Source organism: Chanos chanos, chromosome 5 (assembly GCF_902362185.1).
Source record: "Chanos chanos chromosome 5, fChaCha1.1, whole genome shotgun sequence".
Classification (NCBI taxonomy): Eukaryota; Metazoa; Chordata; class Actinopteri; order Gonorynchiformes; family Chanidae; genus Chanos; species Chanos chanos.
In genome coordinates, this window is record NC_044499.1 from 23,150,506 (window position 1) to 23,168,964 (window position 18,459).

Below are 18,459 nucleotides of genomic sequence, written 5' to 3' on the forward strand. Positions count from 1 at the left end.
AATCACCTAAAAGATGAAAAAAACCCCAAAAAAAACAAACCCGTATGATCTGACAAAACATGGTCATTACTTTATTGATTCTCTCAAGCCAAACTCAATTACAGTAGAATGTACTGTTCCAAGACACTAGAGAATTACCCCAGTAATCTCTGATGTAGCGTCACTGTTTTCCCCACCCAGCACCTTCAGCCTCACCCAAGAGAGGTTCAGTTTCTGCATCCGTGACCTCTGTGCCACAGCATAAGACCTTGAGTCTCTGTGATAATGAGAGGTCACCCCATGTTGGGGACAGGATGAAGTCATGGATCAAAGCAGCAGTTACTCCGCCACACAGAGGCCCCGCCCAGTACACCTGATTGACAGGATCATGACATTACAATCGGATCAGTCAGCTCCAGTGGAGATTTAGATATTGGCCAGAGAAACTGGGGCACACACAGACATACAGACACTCATCCCCAGTCACCCACAGCAAAACAGGACTGCTAACTAGCACCAACAACAGCAGATGAGCAGAGGAAGCTCCCATTGCTTGGTATGGGCTATTGTGTCATTGTCCTATGGAAGTCTCACTTCAGCATGAAGGTCATCTTACCCAGTGGTTTTCAAAGACTTGCAAGACCACAGCTGGTCCAAATGATCGTGCCGGGTTGATTCCACAGCCTGTGTAGCTGATCTGTAGGAGTTGTTCATGCAGAAATGAAGACCGTTAGATTTGTGTTCTTCAGATTACAATATGTATCTCCTGATCCTTATAGAAATGACTGTAAAGATCATTCTTGAACCCTCTAGGACCAAGCTGTTAGAGATCCAGGACTAAATTCACTTACACCTGCTAAATGTGCCAAGCCCACGGAGAGCCCAATGGCCAAGGGCGCTGCACGAGTGGCATCACCACGCCTTTTATCTGTGGTCGCAATGACGCACAGCACAAGCTGGAGGGTCAGGAGAAATTCTATGCCAAATGCTTGAGCTGGATTGACTCCGTTCAGCTATTAACGGAGAGAGACACATTGAAAGGATGAGGCTACTCAAAACAAAAACATGGTGAAATATGACTTAATTTCTTTCCGACATGGCCTATATGAAGTAACACCCAGCCACCAATATTTTTTCCCCTTGCATGAACTCAATGTTTAAAATGTTTCAGTTGCACTATAGAAAAGAGGGTGTGTGTGTGTGACTTTAGTGCACATCCGTGAAACAACAGATATGTATACTTCATGTCACCGATGTGTTCTGACTCTAGTACAGGGACAGCCTTGGACAGCACAGGCATCAGTCTGAAGCAGGGCAGGCATCCCAGCTTTCCAGTGCCTACCTTTTCCAAATGCAAAATAAATCCTCTTACCTTGTTCACCCCAAGGGAGTCAATGGTTTTCGGCCTTACTCCTAACGCAATGCTGCTGGCTAGGACCGCTCCTAACAACTGGGCCAAGATATACCACACTGCTCTGCAGACACTGATCTGGCAGCTGACCAGCATGCCCAGGGTAACAGCCGGGTTCAGATGGGCACCGCTGATGTGACCCAAAGCCTGTGCCAAAGTAGCAATGGCCAATCCAAAGGCCAAAGCCACCTTCACTTCTTGGTCTGGGTTGCTGTTGTTCTTGTTCCCAATTGCGGACAAAATGCCTATGAAAATGAATATGATCATGCCAACTAGCTCTGCCGTGACAGCTCTCCAAAATGCCCAAGTCTTCAGCTCTCTTGCCATGATTTTTCGCTCATGCACAACAATGGCAAGTTAAGAACTGACACAAAAGACAAATAAACTAATCAAACACACTGTGCAGAGACTGCGAGGGACACACTTCCCAGACCGCTATGTAAAATTCAGCTGCACCAGCTACCGTTAAGTCCACAGTGAAATCAGGTGTGAGTTATTAAGTGTTCAGTCTGAGTACCAAACGAGTGAAAGAGATGCCTTAATTATCTATCATTTTTTTCAGTAACTGATATAAAATATTCCCTCTTTTTATGTTTGCAACGCTTGTACCAAGAACACAGAATTCAAATATACACTAAGAATACAGGTAATTAGATGACATTGTTGGACAGACAAGCTTCGGTGTTGTTTTGTGTTTTGTGGCTTGTACATACAATTTAGAGGAGAGTGTAGGGGTAGCTCCCTTTGTGTGTTCTCATGGCTGCTTCAGTAAAGCTATGGGAAATGACATGAGTGGCTATTTTAAAAGGGCTCTGACAATGACAGCTTAGTGTGGTTAGTGTTGCCTTTAGCTTTTCTTTTTTAATGCTTGTGTTCTCTTAAGCTTCTGTCTGTGAAGGAAATTCTCTAATTGCTTGTTTTGATCCGAAGCAATCAGCCAGCACCTCATAGCTCAAGAGTTTGTGAACGACAAACAAAAGTGAGAGGAATTGGCCAATCAAGTGTGATTGGCTCAGGCCAGCCTGACACCTGTTTCCCCGGTGGAAAAGCAACACTGGAAATGTGTTTGTCTGCCCTTGGGAAAAAGGAGTTTTCATGTGATAAAAATACATGACCTGTCCTCCACCTAAGGTCACAATGTGCGTAATGTGTGTGTCACAGAACATAACAGAAGCCAGGTCATTCTTATAACGAGTACCGTAATCAGGTGCATTCGATTCCCTTCCTTAAAATGTCATGTACTGATTTATTTCCTCTGAGAAGGTCCTGCACCATACATTTCACCAGTGTCAATTTAATAAAGGGGAAATGTCTATAAATTGAAATATCTGTAAACTAAATCTGTGTACAAATACAACAGAAAAGCAAATAATTTCTAAAGTTATGATCAAGCCGTTCATAATGACAAGACTGGGAAAAAAAAAAAATTAATGTATGAAGTGAGGGCAGGGGTTGCGAGATGAGAATTGCTAAGCACTTTTTTTTTAAATGTCACAGTCTCTGATTTGACTTGCAATAAACCACAAAGTCATGCACTGTATCTCTTTATCTGCTGCACAGTGGTTACATTTAATTGGTAAATATAAAATGTGTACTTTGCCATCACATTACTGTGGATTCTATTAAACTCTCCCCTGTCACTTGTATAATGAAGCGGTTGTTTTGGGTGTGTGTGTGTCTATGAGGTGATCTGTAAACTTTGTAGTTGTTTTACAGATCTCTTTAAGGTACAGCAGGTACCATATAAAGCCAGGGAAGTTTTTTTTTTATTATAATTATTCTTAATTTTAATTGCTTTGCTTTGGCGGTGTCATTGGTTGTTTTCCCTGTATCAGCCAATGCTTTGAATGAGACGTGAATATATTTAAGTCATCTCTACCATGTGATTCTTTTGTCACATTGATTAAACCTTCATCGTAATGATTAAACCTTAAAAATGTTCTTCTTACTGAGGTCATGTGAAGAATATTGATCGATAAAGAACTTGTCGCACTGCATGACAGTGTGGTAATATTTGAACTGGGTGACACTGTGTGTGAAGTGAGGCTGGTGAGAGTGTGAGTAACTGTTTGCAGAGGGTGAAAGTGTCAGTTAGTTTTGGCACTGTGTGGCTGTGAAGTAAACTCAGACAGGTGAGGGAATCTCAGGCTGTTTCTATGGACAGAAACACTATTACTTGTGTCTACTATTCAGGGCATTAAAAAACAAACACTGTGCCGCCAGTGTTGAACGTATATTTGCGGTATGCAGGAAAGCTGCAGTTTAGGATGGTTTTTCTCAAGTTTATTATTTTTTTTAGAGTAGAAATTTGGGTTCAGGTGTACACTGTAAACTGGGGCTGAAAACATCAGTAGTGCAATCACATTAATAAAAATAAAGTAAAAACAACACAGTACTCATGTAGAAACTTTATTTACTTACAAAAGTGGATGGAGGAAATTCAGGGTGTACACACCATACAAATATAAAATGAAATATTATAAAATTTACATAGAAAATTGTTTACAAAAACAAGTGAATTTGTAATCTAGAATACCGACATGACATCTTTGAAAACAGAGTGAAATATTACAATTTTGTTTAGGCATCATATACTGGAAGAACATTGCTGGGATCCGTTGACAGAATTTTGAAAAAAAAAAAAAAAAGTATAACAAGAGCACAAAAAGGCAAAATCTTCTTTTACAGACTGATCTCTTTTTCCTTCCAAATAATATTTTTTTGTGATTATAGTAAAATTATTCTAGAGTAATTTCCAGAGGGCTAAACCATATGTACAGGTATGTGTAGGTATTTAGAGTATATTACACTAATGGTGAGGGTAATTTGAGAATGTTTTATTTCGATGACATTTCAACTGCTGGGGGGTCATCTGCACCGTTGACATCATAGCCCGTTGGACCACTCACTAACACCCTCATACGCTCAGGAAAGTCATCCATTTTGGGGTAAAGCAGGAAGTCATAGACAAGTGCAGCAGCCACGCCCCCACACATTGGCCCCACCCAGTAAACCTGAAATTAACATGCAAATGACTGTTAATTCATATACAAACAATTGTAATGGCTGTTATATCGTTGCATGGCCCCTTTTTATTTATTCATTTTTTTTTTTATAAATTTACATTCAGTGACAGCTGAACAAAAAACTGTATTTTTATGTAATTATATATTTTAAAGGAACAATGATTATCTCTTTATGAATAACTTTTTAAACTCAAGCCTCTCACTAATCATTAGCTGCTAAACATTAACACCACACAAAAAATCGATGGAAAAAAAAACAGACAAACAAATGACAGACAACAAATATTAGTAAGGACAGCTGTTGAACAGGACAGGGCTGTGGGGAAAAATCTATAAGTGTCATTACCCAGTGGTTTGTGAAGTCTCCCAGAATGACAGCAGGGCCAAAGGAACGAGCCGGGTTAATGCCACACCCAGTAAAGCTGATCTACAGTCAGAAAAGAAAAAGAAAAGACAGATTGGGAGTGGGGGGTTAGGAATGACTGACTGATTATATATGTCAGAACTCCTTGAGTTTTTGTTTCCTTTGATTACCCAGGAAAGTCCTCTTAGGACCTTTTCACCTTAAAAGGAGAACAAAAAGTGCTTTATGAATATACTTGCCCCTCGGTGAAATAAACAGCATCAATCATTCCTGTTTTTTATTTCTCTATTATTTTTTTCTTTATGTAAATTGTATTTGCATGAAAAACCCCTGTCACATTCTGGTTACACTGTTAATTACTCACGGCTGTCAAGTGGCCCAAACAGACGGATAGACCAATGGCCAACGGGACGGAGCCCATCACGTCCCGCCTCCTTTTATCTGTTGTTGCTATGACGCACAGAACCAGCTGGAAGGTGGCCAACAACTCAATACCAATACCTTGACTAGGAGTGACTTCACTCAGCTGCACAAAGGGGAAAAAACAAGATAAAAGTAATTTTTACAAATATTGTTTGTATTAAGGACTGGAATACTCATAGGCATGTTTTTTGAGTACACAAAAAATTACAGTTTTTATCACAAATGTAAAAACTTGTTCATTAATAAATTAAACTTGGATTTAAAGAACAAAATCTAAATTTTTGCACAAAAGTTTAACACAGAGCAAGTGGTGTCACAGGTGCAAACTCACAGTGCATTAGAATTACACTCTTTATAAGTTCTATATATTTATACAAACGCCAAGTTTCAATTAAGTTTCAAAGATTTAAAATGTGAAATAGTACACATTTGCAGTAGAAACTTTCTTAAGTTTCATAAAGAACAGAAATACCCCTGTGGATAAAACAAAACAGAACAAAACAAAACAAAAAAAGACCCTTGGTAAACTTGAACATGTTTGTTTTTGGAGACCTAGTAACAGGTGGTAATACACTTTAAGAGACACATGGGGACAGCAAAGACTCCAGTGCTCACTGTCTTGGACCTTAGCATCACATTTTGTTTCAACATGTTTATTCAAACTATGTATTCTCCTTTGAAAGCTACATAAAATAATTTCTTCAGGAAATACCAGTGTGCAATAAACTTAAGAATGCTTTGATACTTCCGCCTCACTCCTCACGGGTACAATGTAAACATTAATTTAATCAATGACTCAAATGCTGCCCTGAACTCTGCAGATAACTTTATCACTAGTCCCCAAGATGCAGCCATGCCTCCGACCATGCTGCACAAACTGACTGATTAAAATGAAATTTAACTTATTCTTACATACATACATACATACACACACACACACATATATATATGTGTGTGTGTGTGTGTGAGAAGCAAAAACACAGAGCCATCTCCAAGCCCTGTGTTTTATTTACATTTTTCTCCCATATGGAATAACCACATATGGAATTTAAAAAAACACACACACACACAGAAACATTCTAACCATGATCATTACTGCACATTTTTTTTGCACAAAGTTCACCTTATCCAACATCAAGGATTAAAATCAATTTCTGCCTTTCACCATTTTATAATTGGGTGAAAACAAAGAATATTTTAAAAAATCTTAGGTATTCATTTCTTCTTTCTTAAAAAACGAATTACATCAGCAATTAATAAAATGTAAAAAAAAAAAAAAAAATTAAAGCTGATCTTCATTAGTTGCCCTGACACCAGTTTCCAAATACAGAGTGATTTCATCTTCTGATGAAAAAGTAACACAACAGAAAAAAACCCCATCAGAGCTAGGTGAGCAGACTTGGATGAGGAGGAGGAGGAGGAGGAGAAGAAAAAAGAGGAAAAAGAAGAATTTGAACTCACAGTGTTGAGGCCGAGGGCTTTCACGGTGTCTGGTCTGATGCCGTAGATGATGCCGCTGGCCAGTGTGGCTCCCAGCATCTGAGCAATGATGTACATGATAGCCTTCAGCACACTGATCTGGCAGCTTGCCAGCATGCCCAGGGTAACGGCGGGGTTCAGGTGGGCACCGCTGATGTGGCCCAAACTCTGGGCCAAGGTGGCGATGGACAACCCGAAAGCCAGTGACACCTTGACGACCTGAGCCGGGCTGCTGTCAGTGGGATGGCCGATGGCAGAGGTGATACTGAGGAAGATGAAGAGAGTCATTCCCAGCAGTTCAGCCAAAACTGCCCTCCAGAATGCCTTGCTCTTTAATTCTTTCATGGTTCCTCTTTTTTTTCTCTGTGTGTGTTTGTCTTCAGCTGTTGGCTTGAATGAGGCCTGTCTGAGGGGTGGATGTGTATACTAACAAGTATCTCACCAAAACTGGCTGCTTTTATAGGGTAGCTTCTGATAATGGAAGAAAGGCGGGTTTTAAAGAGAGAGAGAGAGAGAGAGAGAGAGAGAGAGAGAGGGAGAGGAAAAGGCCTTCAGGATTTCTCATTAATTCTGCCCTTCCCTCCCTCCCTCTCTCCCTCCCTCCCTCCCCTTCTCTCTCTCTCTTTTTCTCTCTCTCTCTCTCTCTCTCTCTCTCTCTCTCTCTCACAACTGGAAATTCTCTCAAAAAATCTTTGATTTTTTTGTCTCACAAATTGCATTGAGAATTTCTAAATGTCTCCCTTTTAAATAAGCAAATCACTAAAAAAAATTTCCTGTACTTTATTTCATATTTGTTTCATTATACTGATTTCTGTTTTTGAATACTGGCTCCTACTGTTTTTATTAATTGAACTTCAAGTTGTATTAGAATTTATTTAAGGTATTTTACCCTACACACAGTGTTGTCCCCACTCTGTCAGCATATTCAGCCCCAGTACTAGTTAAAAATAGAATGGTGGAAACCAATACAAAGCGGTGTTTGTACACTACATCAGACATTTCAGTCCACTGCATCTCCACCATGAACTCATCTGAACAGGGTCAGACAATAGCCCCCTCCAACACACACACACACTCAGAGAGATGCATGCTCACACACACACACACACACACACACACACACAAGCGCTGCACTTTTTGAAATCAGTTCCCAGTGACTATGATACATAAGTATGAATCTCAGAGATCACTGGAACTGAGTATGGATGCGCACGCGCACACACACACACACACACACTGGCACAGGCACAGGCACCCACCTCACAGGTCTCATTCTTCCATTTTCTCTTTTTTCTCTCTCTCTCTCTCTCTCTCTCTCTCTCTCTCTCCCCCTCTCTCTCTCTCTCTCTCTCTCTCACACACACACACACACAGACACACACACACTCAAACATTCTATAAGCCCTGTACTTTGAGATTGGTATTTTTGGAGTGTTCAACTTTTGAGACATTAAATGTGAATCACAAACAAAAAATCTGAAAAAAACAGTGTCTCAGGTAAAAACAACACACCAGCAATAAGAAAAATGATGATGATTTTTTTTTTAAGATGACTGTAATAGAGCTTCAGAGAGGATAAGCGTGGTATGTGACCTGAGTCCCTGGCTTATATTGCAATAGCTTAAGATGTGATGTGGACTGGTATCTTGGATATACATAAACACTCAAAGTGATGTTCTATGTTATGTTGTTCACTGAGAAACAGACATATGAGGCAGAGAGATATGTGAAATGACCTAGATTTTGTCAGATAAAGCACAGTGTGTGTGTGTGTGTGTGTGAAGTTTGAATGGGGACACTGTTCAGCTGCGTCTAAAGGTTAACGTGTTACACATTCTCACCCTTACAATCTATCGAACTTCATATCTTTTCATCTCAAAAATCGATTGACCAGCATGCAAATCAACATAATCTAACCAGATACCGGCATAATCATTTACCAGAAGAACGATTCAGTTCCATAGGTAACGCCTGATCAAATCAGAAGTGGGATTGTGGCTAGTCTACTACCTGAATTGTCTTTTAAAGTAATGTAATATAATGCAACAACTCATTTTAAATTAAAGTTTTACAGTTATCGTAACTTTTCAGATAACGTCCCTCTGTATCTGTCAATCATTAGACCCAATAAAATCAAAGATCTAAATTTGGATGCACATGGGCACACTAAAAGCCTGATGCACAGTTTGATAGGGTCATTTTCAAACGCTGTTTCAAATGGTGTTGAGATATTTAGTGTTCTGGCCAGTGATTCAGCTGGGGGAAAAAACATTTTTTAAAAAATGTATTTCTGTTTGTATTTTTTTCACCAAAAACCAAAGTGTCGGATTCATTTTGAGACATTTTTATACTGAAGGTTGGTGTTTACTCTGAAATTGCAGTTGTGTCATTCAACAGCTGTCATATTAGTGGGTCCATCCATCCATCCATCCATCCATCCATCCATTCCTCTGTTCATTCATTCATTCATTCATTCATTCATAAGAGGCCTTTCTCAGGTATGTTTGTCTGTGCATCAGCAGATTGGCTACAGAGCATATGATGTTGATGATAGATGTTGATAATAGTTTGTGGGCACTGCTGACACTGGTGTGACTGTGTGAATTTATGCTGTGTCATATAGAACATTCTGTCATGTATGACACGTACCGTGATCCTGACACAAGTCCAAAATGGGCGTAAGCCCTGAGAGGAAAAGGTGATAGCACTACACTTGGCCTCTTTCCATTTCGGAGGTGACTTTAAGGTAAATAATTCACACAGTGTTATTGGCTAAGGACACTCTCTCTGTGTTCTTAGCAATAATCACTTTAAATTTAGAACAAGATAACGATCTTTAAAGATATGCAGCTTTGGACTTTATCACCATACACAAATACCAGACATATTTTTTTTTCCTTTATTGAACATAATTGACATAAATTATCATGTTATGAAAACAAAAGACACATAATTCTATCGGTTGTCTGAACTGGATTATTTCTTTATTTCAAAAAAGATTAATTTTGTTTTGTCATGACAAAGGAAGTAATCTAGAATAAAAAACAAAACAAAACAAATGAAAAACAAACAAAACAAAACCCAAATCATGACTTGTAAATGGATTACATATTAGGAACATCCAAACAGGTTGACCATTGACTTGTGCTTAATTAGACAACATAAAGTAGATTTCCATGCCCATAACCTAGGAGTTTATTATCTCAGAACACACTCATGTCAGGTCAAAGACAGACAGACACACAGACAGATGGAGAGAGAGAGAGAGAGAGAGAGAGAGAGAGAGAGAGAGAGGAGGACACTTTACATTCACAATGTACATCAATTTCACATGACACACTAAACAAACAAGCAAAGAGAAAGAAACAACAACAACAACAACAACAACAGCAACAACAACACAAAAAGTTGAATACTTAAGTCAGCTCCTTCTTCATTTCAGTGTATTGAAATATTCTCTTTAAACTAATCCTGCAGTGAAATCCTTTTATAGATCTCCCTATCTTATATTCTTGCATATCTTTCACATATGGTCCTATGTTGGCTGACGGATTTTTGTGACCTGATGTTTTTGAGATTCAGGTGTTTTGAAAAATGTAGGCCTTTTCTCTATTTTTCCTCAAACATGTTCCATTAAATGAAGTATGCAGGTCTGTTTTGGAGGGGTTGCTGAAATCCTGTGTGTCTGTTATGAAGACCAGAGTCGGTAATAGTGCTTGTTTTTTCCCCCCACTTAAAAGGTCTTACCTCTCAGGTCAGTAACTCTTTTGTTTGAGGTCAGTGAGGTTAAAACCCAGAGCTGTTACAAATAATCTAGATCATAGTCTTTTTATTTCTTTGACAGAAAAGGAGAGCTAACTGTCAGCTCTGTTTGATGATCCTCTGCACTTTCCCTGTCAGCTCAAAACACATTACCATTTCATCTTCCACTCTTCAAACACTTTTTTTTTGTCTTGTTTTTGAAAGCTTTGCATACTTTCAGTCCATGTTGTCAGTCCTTCAAAGAGAGTCCTCTACAATTAAGAAAAGAAAATCTATGGCATAACCGACCAGAGGTTGTCATTGTTGCTGTGGTAGTTCAGTCTCCGTCATTGTCCTCATCGGTCAGTCATTTAGAAGGTCAAATGACCTCATAATGTTTTATCATTATGAGGTAGTTAAGGGTCAGGAGCGGGAGTTAAACTAATAAAGCACACCCTGACGGAAATGATCAGGATGAAAATGCACCTTTTTAGTATTTCTGCTTGTTAAAGCTTTCAGCCAGTTATCTGATATATTCGATAAGACTTCATACATAACTAAAATAGACCTCTTTTCACAGCACAACTCATTTACTGATTGGATGAATTTACTGTCAGTCATCTTATTCCTCAGACACCTCTTATTGTGAAAGTTCTTTCCTTGCTGGAGGAATTGTCTGCCCAGCGGCATTCCTCTCAATTAGAATAAATGTGCTGATTAATACATTAAGCGAATATACACGATTATATAGTATGCAGATTGCTAAAAATCCAGAGAAAAGCTTAACTTTCTTCAATAAAGTGTGGAAACACTTTACAAACAACTCTGACCTGAAAATTCAGCCCATATACACAACATACCATTAAATAACAAACAAACAAAAAAAAGAAAAGGAAAAATCCTTACCCATAGTTGTGGGATTCATTGTCATAGGAACAACAGACAGCGTCAGAGAGACAGAAATCCCACCGTAAACAGAGAGTGTGTCTGGAGTTAGAGGAGTGATGGAGTAAGGCTACACTCATGAGTGCAGGTGAGATCAGGCTTTATATCAACAGTTCTCTGTCCAACAAAATTTCCAACTCATGCATATTTGACCTTTTTTAAAACGGTAAATATCACATCCCTAACAGTAAGCACCACCACTGGTACACTGTACATCTCAAAGACACATGGAACAGTGAATGGGAGGAACTTTGTGGCCAACTGTCACTTAAGATCAGTCTAAATAGTTTGATCAGATACATATGAACTGTAAAAGTGAATGTAAAAAGTTTTACAGGTGCAAAAGCAGGTGTAGAAAACATGTGAATGACCTGCACTGATTTGGAGGCGTTGCTTAGAAAACGCATTACCAGAGGAATGTGTAGAATGCTTAAATAAACCATACACACATTTCTACAGACAGATCTAATCTGATGCAAAGACGACTGATGGATGTGAATAATGGATATGAATAATCTTAAAAAGGTTTAACCTCATTTTAAAAAAACAAATAAACCAGTTGGGTTAATAGTGCTTCAAAACATATGGGTTCTCTTAAACCTATGCCATTTGGAGAGGGTTTAAACTCTGAGATCAAATGTGACAAGCTAAGTTCAGTCTAATGGAGTAATAAGGGCAAAGGCAGCGTCAGAACATACTTAGAGCTTGTGAGAGAGAGAGAGAGAGAGAGAGAGACAGAGAGAGAGGGAGAGAAAGAGAAAGAGAGAGAGAGGGGGAGAGAGAGAGAAAGAGGGAGAGGGAGAGAGAGAGAGAGAGAGAGAGAGAGAAAGAGAGAGGGAGCGAGGGAGGGACAGAGGAAAACTCTAGTCATCCGTGAAACGTTATATGACAGTGAGGAACTCATTTGGCTAATGACTGTGGTGTACCTTAATTGTTTTACATAAGCATAAGCGATAGGAGAGGAATCCATGCCCAAATTCATGGGATTGTTTTCGTGGGAAATGAAGATTATCTATGGTGGGTGGGAGAGACGCATATTTAAACTAAATCAGGAGGAGATGCAGGGAATAAACTGATAAATAGAACTGAGAATATAAAACAGTTGTCCTAGAGCTCTGAATGATGGATAGGATCACGAACAACAACAACAATAACAACAGAACCCCACTCACACCCATAAAAATGGATTTCCATCATCCACACTCGACCAAAACATCCAGAAACTTTCAAAATACATCCGTACATATGAAACTTTTTTTGACATTTGGGGGAAGACCCATAGCTAACATAGAATGTAGCTTAATGCCACACTAAAGGACAACAACACATTCCACAGTCTAAAAGATTACACTGTGATCTGATTTTTAAGTGGTTTGATCCTCCGTCCTTAACAAAAAGAACTGTCAGTCATATGATACAACACCTGTAAATAAACACAGATGGACTGAGAACTGTCAGTCGTATGATACAACACCTGTAAATAAACACAGATGGACTGAGAACTGTCAGTCGTATGATACAACACCTGTAAATAAACACAGATGGACTGAGAACTGTCAGTCGTATGATACAACACCTGTAAATAAACACAGATGGACTGAGAACTGTCAGTCGTATGATACAACACCTGTAAATAAACACAGATGGACTGAGAACTGTCAGTCGTATGATACAACACCTGTAAATAAACACAGATGGACTGAGACGAATGTGAAGAATTTCATCCACTGGTTGCTCTGTGACAGCGCAGTTCTGTGCTGTCCACGAATGTCGTATCGAAAGATGTATTGCAGTGAGCGGACAGGTTTGGAGAGGTTTGAGCGCTATCTCAGCAGTTCCCTTATCTGTCTGAAAGGACTCTATTCAGGACTGGTCAACAATGGCATTAGAGACCAAATCTTTGTCATGAGGTTGTTTTTTAATGAGGACTTGATTTGGCTCATCACTAGAGTGGATCGACTGCCAGCTACATTATGTAATTCTTGGAAAAACCCCACACTCACACAACACAGAGAAAACAAAACAAAACAAAACATAACAAAACCCCCAAAACCACTGCCAAGCGTTGGCTCTTCCCAATAGGCACATGTGTCTCTCTCAGCCATTCATCTCATGGACTCAACTGGCGTACGTGTGTGTTTAAGTCTGTCTCTTTTTGGAGTGGCTCAACATAACCTGCCCATCACCATTCAGGGAAAAATTTTCTTTTCTGTCTGAGGTATTTTTGAGTACAGAGGTTGGCAGTTTTCAGTTTTAAGTATTCAGGTCCTTAATCCTATGTCTCCCTCCACTGGTATCAGAAGAGGGGAAAGTTGTCATGGCGATGCTGACCATGTAGATATTAGCGTGAGGAAGTAGTTAGCAGTGCAGTGACAGCCAATGGCGCGTAAGTACAGTTGTATGGCTTCTGTGACACAGAGAAAGTGGGCGGAGTCACATAGTTCAGAATGTAGTCTGAGAATGTTTAATAATGTAATTGAATTCTGTTGAAATAACTGTAATTGAGTAAAGAGTTCTGAAGTACCCACAGTGTTTTAATCAGACTATGCAGTTCTAATGTTTAAGAATAGACAGGATGTTATGGTGCTGTCTCCAAATGTGTAATCATGCTGAACAGTTTATTAAATGTCATCAGTTGTCTCCCCTTTTCTTTTCGCAGAGGTGGGACAAAGTCATTGTTTGTGAAGTAACAAGTAAGTCTCAAGTCCTAACGATGAAGTCCTGAGTCAAGTACCAAGTTAAGACAGAGAAGTCCCAAGCAAGTCCCAAGTCAAGGATTACCAAGTCCAGAGTAAAGTCCAAGTGCTTAACCTTATGTTTCAAGTCCTAAACAAGTTATTGTGCACTCTTCGACTAATTTAATGCTCTTGCATTTTTGCCTGTGTAAGTGAATGAGTGAGTGAAGTGTGTGTGTGGATGAGTGGGTGAATGAGTGAGTGAGGTGAGTTGCTTTTACAGTGTGGATTTCAGGGTAAGCACACCGCTAGCTCTGGATGAGCCATAACATTTACGAAAAATCAAATTGGACAAAAGTTTGTGAGAGGTTTGTGAGACGATGAGCACGTAGTATGATGCCACCATGGCCGAAACTGCGCTCCAGAGGAGCACTGGACTAAAGGTAGACATTTCAACCAATTTGTTAAGAAAAGATTGTACTACCACACTGAGTGTGTCGAGAGCTCATTGCTTTTAGGTTGATAGTCTAGCTAGAGCTAGGTAGACCCATACTTGCTCTTATCTTGCTAGTTTAAGCCATGGCGTACCAAAGATTACTACACAGATAATTATAGGCTACTTAATTTACCGGTCTTTGTGCATCCTTAAGTGTCGAACAAAGCTGGACTTTGTTGCTTCACCATCTGTAATTCTGATCCCGCATGTTTTACATACTTCCATCCGTTTGCTGTTTACAACAGCATAGTCTTTGAAACCGAATGCAGTAAATCCGATGTCTCATTTTCTTATCTGCACACCAATGCTTCTCTCTCTGCGGTGCATGCAACGTCATCCGTGCTCTGAAGTCCCATGTGGCCAAGAATATCAGTAAATAGCTGCACACTTTTTTGATAAGATGAATAATTTTAATATTTTTACCTATGAAATATGTCAGGTCACTACAAGTCAAAGAAGCAGTCCGAGTGAAGTCTAGAGTCACTGGTATTAAAGTCAAAGTTGAGTTGCAAGTCATTTTTCATTTTGTCAAGTTGAGTCTGAAGTCATCAAAATCGTGACTCGATTCTGACTCGAGTCCAAGTCAGTTGACTCGCGTCCAAGCCTCTGTCTTTTAGCATTTAGGGATACTAACTGGTAAAATAATGAAATGTTTAAGTGTCAGATTGTTTCCTATGCATTTTTAAATCATAAAAAACATGATTATTTTATTTTTAGCCATTGCTGGTAGACATGTTGTAGTTAACTATTAAAAACAGAAAATGATTTGATTTCCTAAATAATGTTATGATTAAAATTAAAACAAATAAATATAAAGCATTATGGAGTTGTAAGATCAAGTGAATTTCAAATGTTTACTCCTGTCTCATCGTTTTGGAAGCTTCAGTCTTCTCCATTTGATCACGGCGCAGGCGGAGTCAGAGACACCAGAAATCTGGAAATCATATGAAACATGTCCTGGATTCAGTCTTAATGAAGGTGCTTTACAAAGGTCACTCTCTATAAAATTTTAAGGTACTGATGGATATATAGACGCTAACTGTCAGTAAACAGTCGGAGTTCACCACCGATCTGACCTCTATCTCTACCGTGAGAAGGACTGGCTTGCATACATAATCATAAGAATTAGTTTTGGGTTGAACACTTGGGACTGACCGGTTGCTATTTGTAGACTGTCACTCAGTAGCTCAGAAAGGACAAGAAAAAGGACTGCACTGGGATGTCTGGGTGATCACTTTAAGGACTTGAGGACCTGAGTCTTTCAAAGAAAGTTCTATATAGCTACCTCTGGCCAAATGATGTCATACCAGGCTGCCTTGTACGGCTAAAGCACCACCTTTAGATCATTGTGTTAGCGTTCCAGAAGCCTCAGAGATGTCAGATCACACCTTACTCAGGCAATAAGGTTTCGCCATTAAGTTTGAGAATTCTGCGGAGGACTTTTGGGTGGTTTTGAGAGAAAAGCGCTTTTAGCCTACTTGGGTAACGGTCATGGCTTTTATTTGTTTTCTTTTCCCACACATCACGATCTGGACCAGAACACTGTGCCCTAAAAATAGCCTTGTCTACAGGAAGCACTCATCAATGTGACCCTGTGTAATATTGTTGTTGTAGTACGACCCTTGGATTAGTTTACAGCTGTAAGACAATAGAACAGTTATGAAGTCTTGACCCTGAGAGATATTTGGACCCATTACAATTCAATCAAACAGCTGTTTATAGCTAATAGTATACTCACACGAATTTTGTTTTCCTTTGCCAAGTGTTACATGGACAGAGTAAAGTCTGTATAAACATCTAGTGGAATTGGTCCGTGTTATCTGGCTACTGTGGTATGTGTCTGTTGGAATTAGAATCTAAGCAGAGAGAATGAATATGAGGAGAAACTGCACACCTAATGTCTAGACATCATTCATTACATCTACGAATGCTTCCCTCCATCCGGTCCACATGGAGTCACTCCAGAAAACGAATGTAAAGCTGAGTTCTTTCTGTTTCATGAAAGAAAGGAAGAAAGAGGGCGATTCTTTAAAACAGAATACAATAGAAAGACATTGACAGGACAATTCCAGAAACCGCGTCCAACGCCTGCGGCCGAAGTGGTTGCCCAGGATAAAAAAGAAGAGTTGCGTCAGAGCAGGGAACAGACTTTAACAACATTTTCCAGTCACACTGTCACAGATGAAGTTTCAGCCTCAACAAGTGTCTAGAGTAGTTTCCTATTTGGTCATTGTAACCATGACCAAAATCACCAGGGTTATTGTGTTTCAAACATTTCTTTTCATTTTAAATGTTTTTGTTCGTCAGTTAGTCGAGGTGCTTCCGTGGGTCACCCTCACTGTTTAACAGTCCTCTACCAAATTATGGTCTCCTTCAAAACTCCCCAGCTCTGTCAGGATTTAGCCACAACACAGATAATGTGCATGTCATTTGTCTTTCCAGTTGTGACAGTATCAGGTTATATAACTAGAGATGAGTTATTTTACACATTCTTGAAAAACCCCAAAAAACAAAAGGGTCTGAACCTTACCATTCATTAGTCCAGGCTTCTCATCACTTACAGTGGTACAAATCCAGAGGGGAAAAAAAAGCCATGACGAATGATGTTCCTCATCACATCAAAATGAAAGCCTCACAAAGCCCTGGTTATAGTTGAAGCTCATTAACGGCAGTTAAAAGAGTGGAGGAAAACCTGGAGGACGAATCGATTATAACACATGTGTAATGCACACAGCAGCCGTGTGCCCTGACGAGTTGTACAGTGTTATATCCTCAAACGATAAAACGTAATCAGTAGATTAATTAGCAGTTTCCCTGTTCCCACTCAAGGTTTGGCACCTTCACTCATTTCTGGTCATGCTATTCATGAAAAACCTGGACTTTTTCTGACCTTATGCCAACATTAAGGGCTGGGACAACAACCAGGACACTCAGTGAGCAGTCCTCTTTTTTTTTTCACTCATGTTAGCACACTGGTAAAAAAAATCAGCCCATTCTTTAACGCATGCTAGCTAAACCTGAGGCTAAGAGCTGGAGACGATGTGACATGTATGCAGCAGATCACTCTTGGGAAAAGACTTCTGCAATAGATACCAAAACTTCAGCTACATCGGAAATCTCCTCAACGCGCTGCACATGGATCCGCGGTGTCTTTCAGATTTGTTGGCTCCAGGGGCTAATTGCTCTCACCACTACAAGTGATTTGCAGTTAAAGACTGACCGTGCTTCAGTACTCTTTCCACTGTTACTCAACTTCAACACATTTAGCACAGTTCACTGACACCAAAATAATACAGTTTAGCGCATTAAGCATACAAGAACAAATTGTAGCCTGCTCAACGGGACATGTCGTTTTTTTTTAACATTGAGGTAGAAGTGGGGTGTATTTTATAAAAAGCTGAAAATTGGGAGAAATAAAAAGAAATGATGGAAATGATGAATGATAAGTGGTATACCTCAGAGGTTTGGCTTGGCCTTGTTTCTTTTAAGGGAAAAGGAGGAGTGAGAGATTAGCATATGATTAGTCAGTAAACATAACACCATTCCAAGACAGAGAAGTTAGGAAGTATGTAGTGTACTGATTATGCATACTGATTGAACAACTTTAAAAAAAAAAAAAGAAAGAAATTGCATATCATACTGGACTAGCTGTGGAATTACTGTAAGAATTCAACAATGCCATGTCCAGAGGTTGCCTTGGCCACAGGGGAGAGGAAATACTAAGAGTGATAATGTTTTTCTGTAGTGCACCAGTGCTTATCTGACTTCCACTAAAGCAGTGTAATTAGCAGGGGCTATAGTATACACTGTTTACCCAAACAATCAGTCCAATAGGACTTCCTCCAATTTTACATGAGGCAAATCAACTGACAGAGTGTTAACATGCACTAATGATCAGAGGGACACAAAACTAAAGCAAG

General features: G+C 39.5%; 2 protein-coding genes across 2 annotated transcripts; both read right to left on the minus strand.

Moving 5' to 3' along the window:
• Positions 1-160: 160 nt before the first annotated feature.
• On the minus strand, positions 161-1,717 carry LOC115812305 (aquaporin-1-like). The gene is made up of 4 exons (XM_030774788.1): positions 1,352-1,717; positions 831-992; positions 596-676; positions 161-352 (listed from the first exon to the last, which is right to left on the minus strand). The coding sequence occupies exons 1-4, from the start codon at positions 1,715-1,717 to the stop codon at positions 161-163; spliced, it is 801 nt and encodes a 266-aa protein (XP_030630648.1).
• A 2,184-nt stretch (positions 1,718-3,901) lies between these two features.
• LOC115811178 (aquaporin-1-like) lies at positions 3,902-7,087 on the minus strand. Its single transcript, XM_030773273.1, has 4 exons — positions 6,665-7,087; positions 5,145-5,306; positions 4,763-4,843; positions 3,902-4,404 (listed from the first exon to the last, which is right to left on the minus strand). Exons 1-4 carry the CDS (start codon positions 7,025-7,027, stop codon positions 4,228-4,230), a joined length of 783 nt encoding a protein of 260 aa, XP_030629133.1. The 5' UTR covers positions 7,028-7,087; the 3' UTR covers positions 3,902-4,227.
• Between the last annotated feature and the right edge of the window lie 11,372 nt (positions 7,088-18,459).

What these genes read in the sequence shown, in the direction of transcription:
- LOC115811178 (XM_030773273.1), bottom strand. Translation starts at nt 7,027, where the DNA reads ATGAAAGAATTAAAGAGCAAGGCATTCTGGAGGGCAGTTTTGGCTGAA. An exon ending in GTTTGGGCCACTTGACAGCC is followed by an intron (nt 4,844 to 5,144) that starts GTGAGTAATTAA and finishes TTCTGACTGTAG; the next exon opens with ATCAGCTTTACTGGGTGTGG. An exon ending in GAGACTTCACAAACCACTGG is followed by an intron (nt 4,405 to 4,762) that starts GTAATGACACTT and finishes TGTTAATTTCAG; the next exon opens with GTTTACTGGGTGGGGCCAAT.
- LOC115812305 (XM_030774788.1), bottom strand. Translation starts at nt 1,717, where the DNA reads ATGGCAAGAGAGCTGAAGACTTGGGCATTTTGGAGAGCTGTCACGGCA. An exon ending in ACTCCCTTGGGGTGAACAAG is followed by an intron (nt 993 to 1,351) that starts GTAAGAGGATTT and finishes CTCCGTTAATAG; the next exon opens with CTGAACGGAGTCAATCCAGC. An exon ending in GCTTGGCACATTTAGCAGGT is followed by an intron (nt 677 to 830) that starts GTAAGTGAATTT and finishes CAACTCCTACAG; the next exon opens with ATCAGCTACACAGGCTGTGG.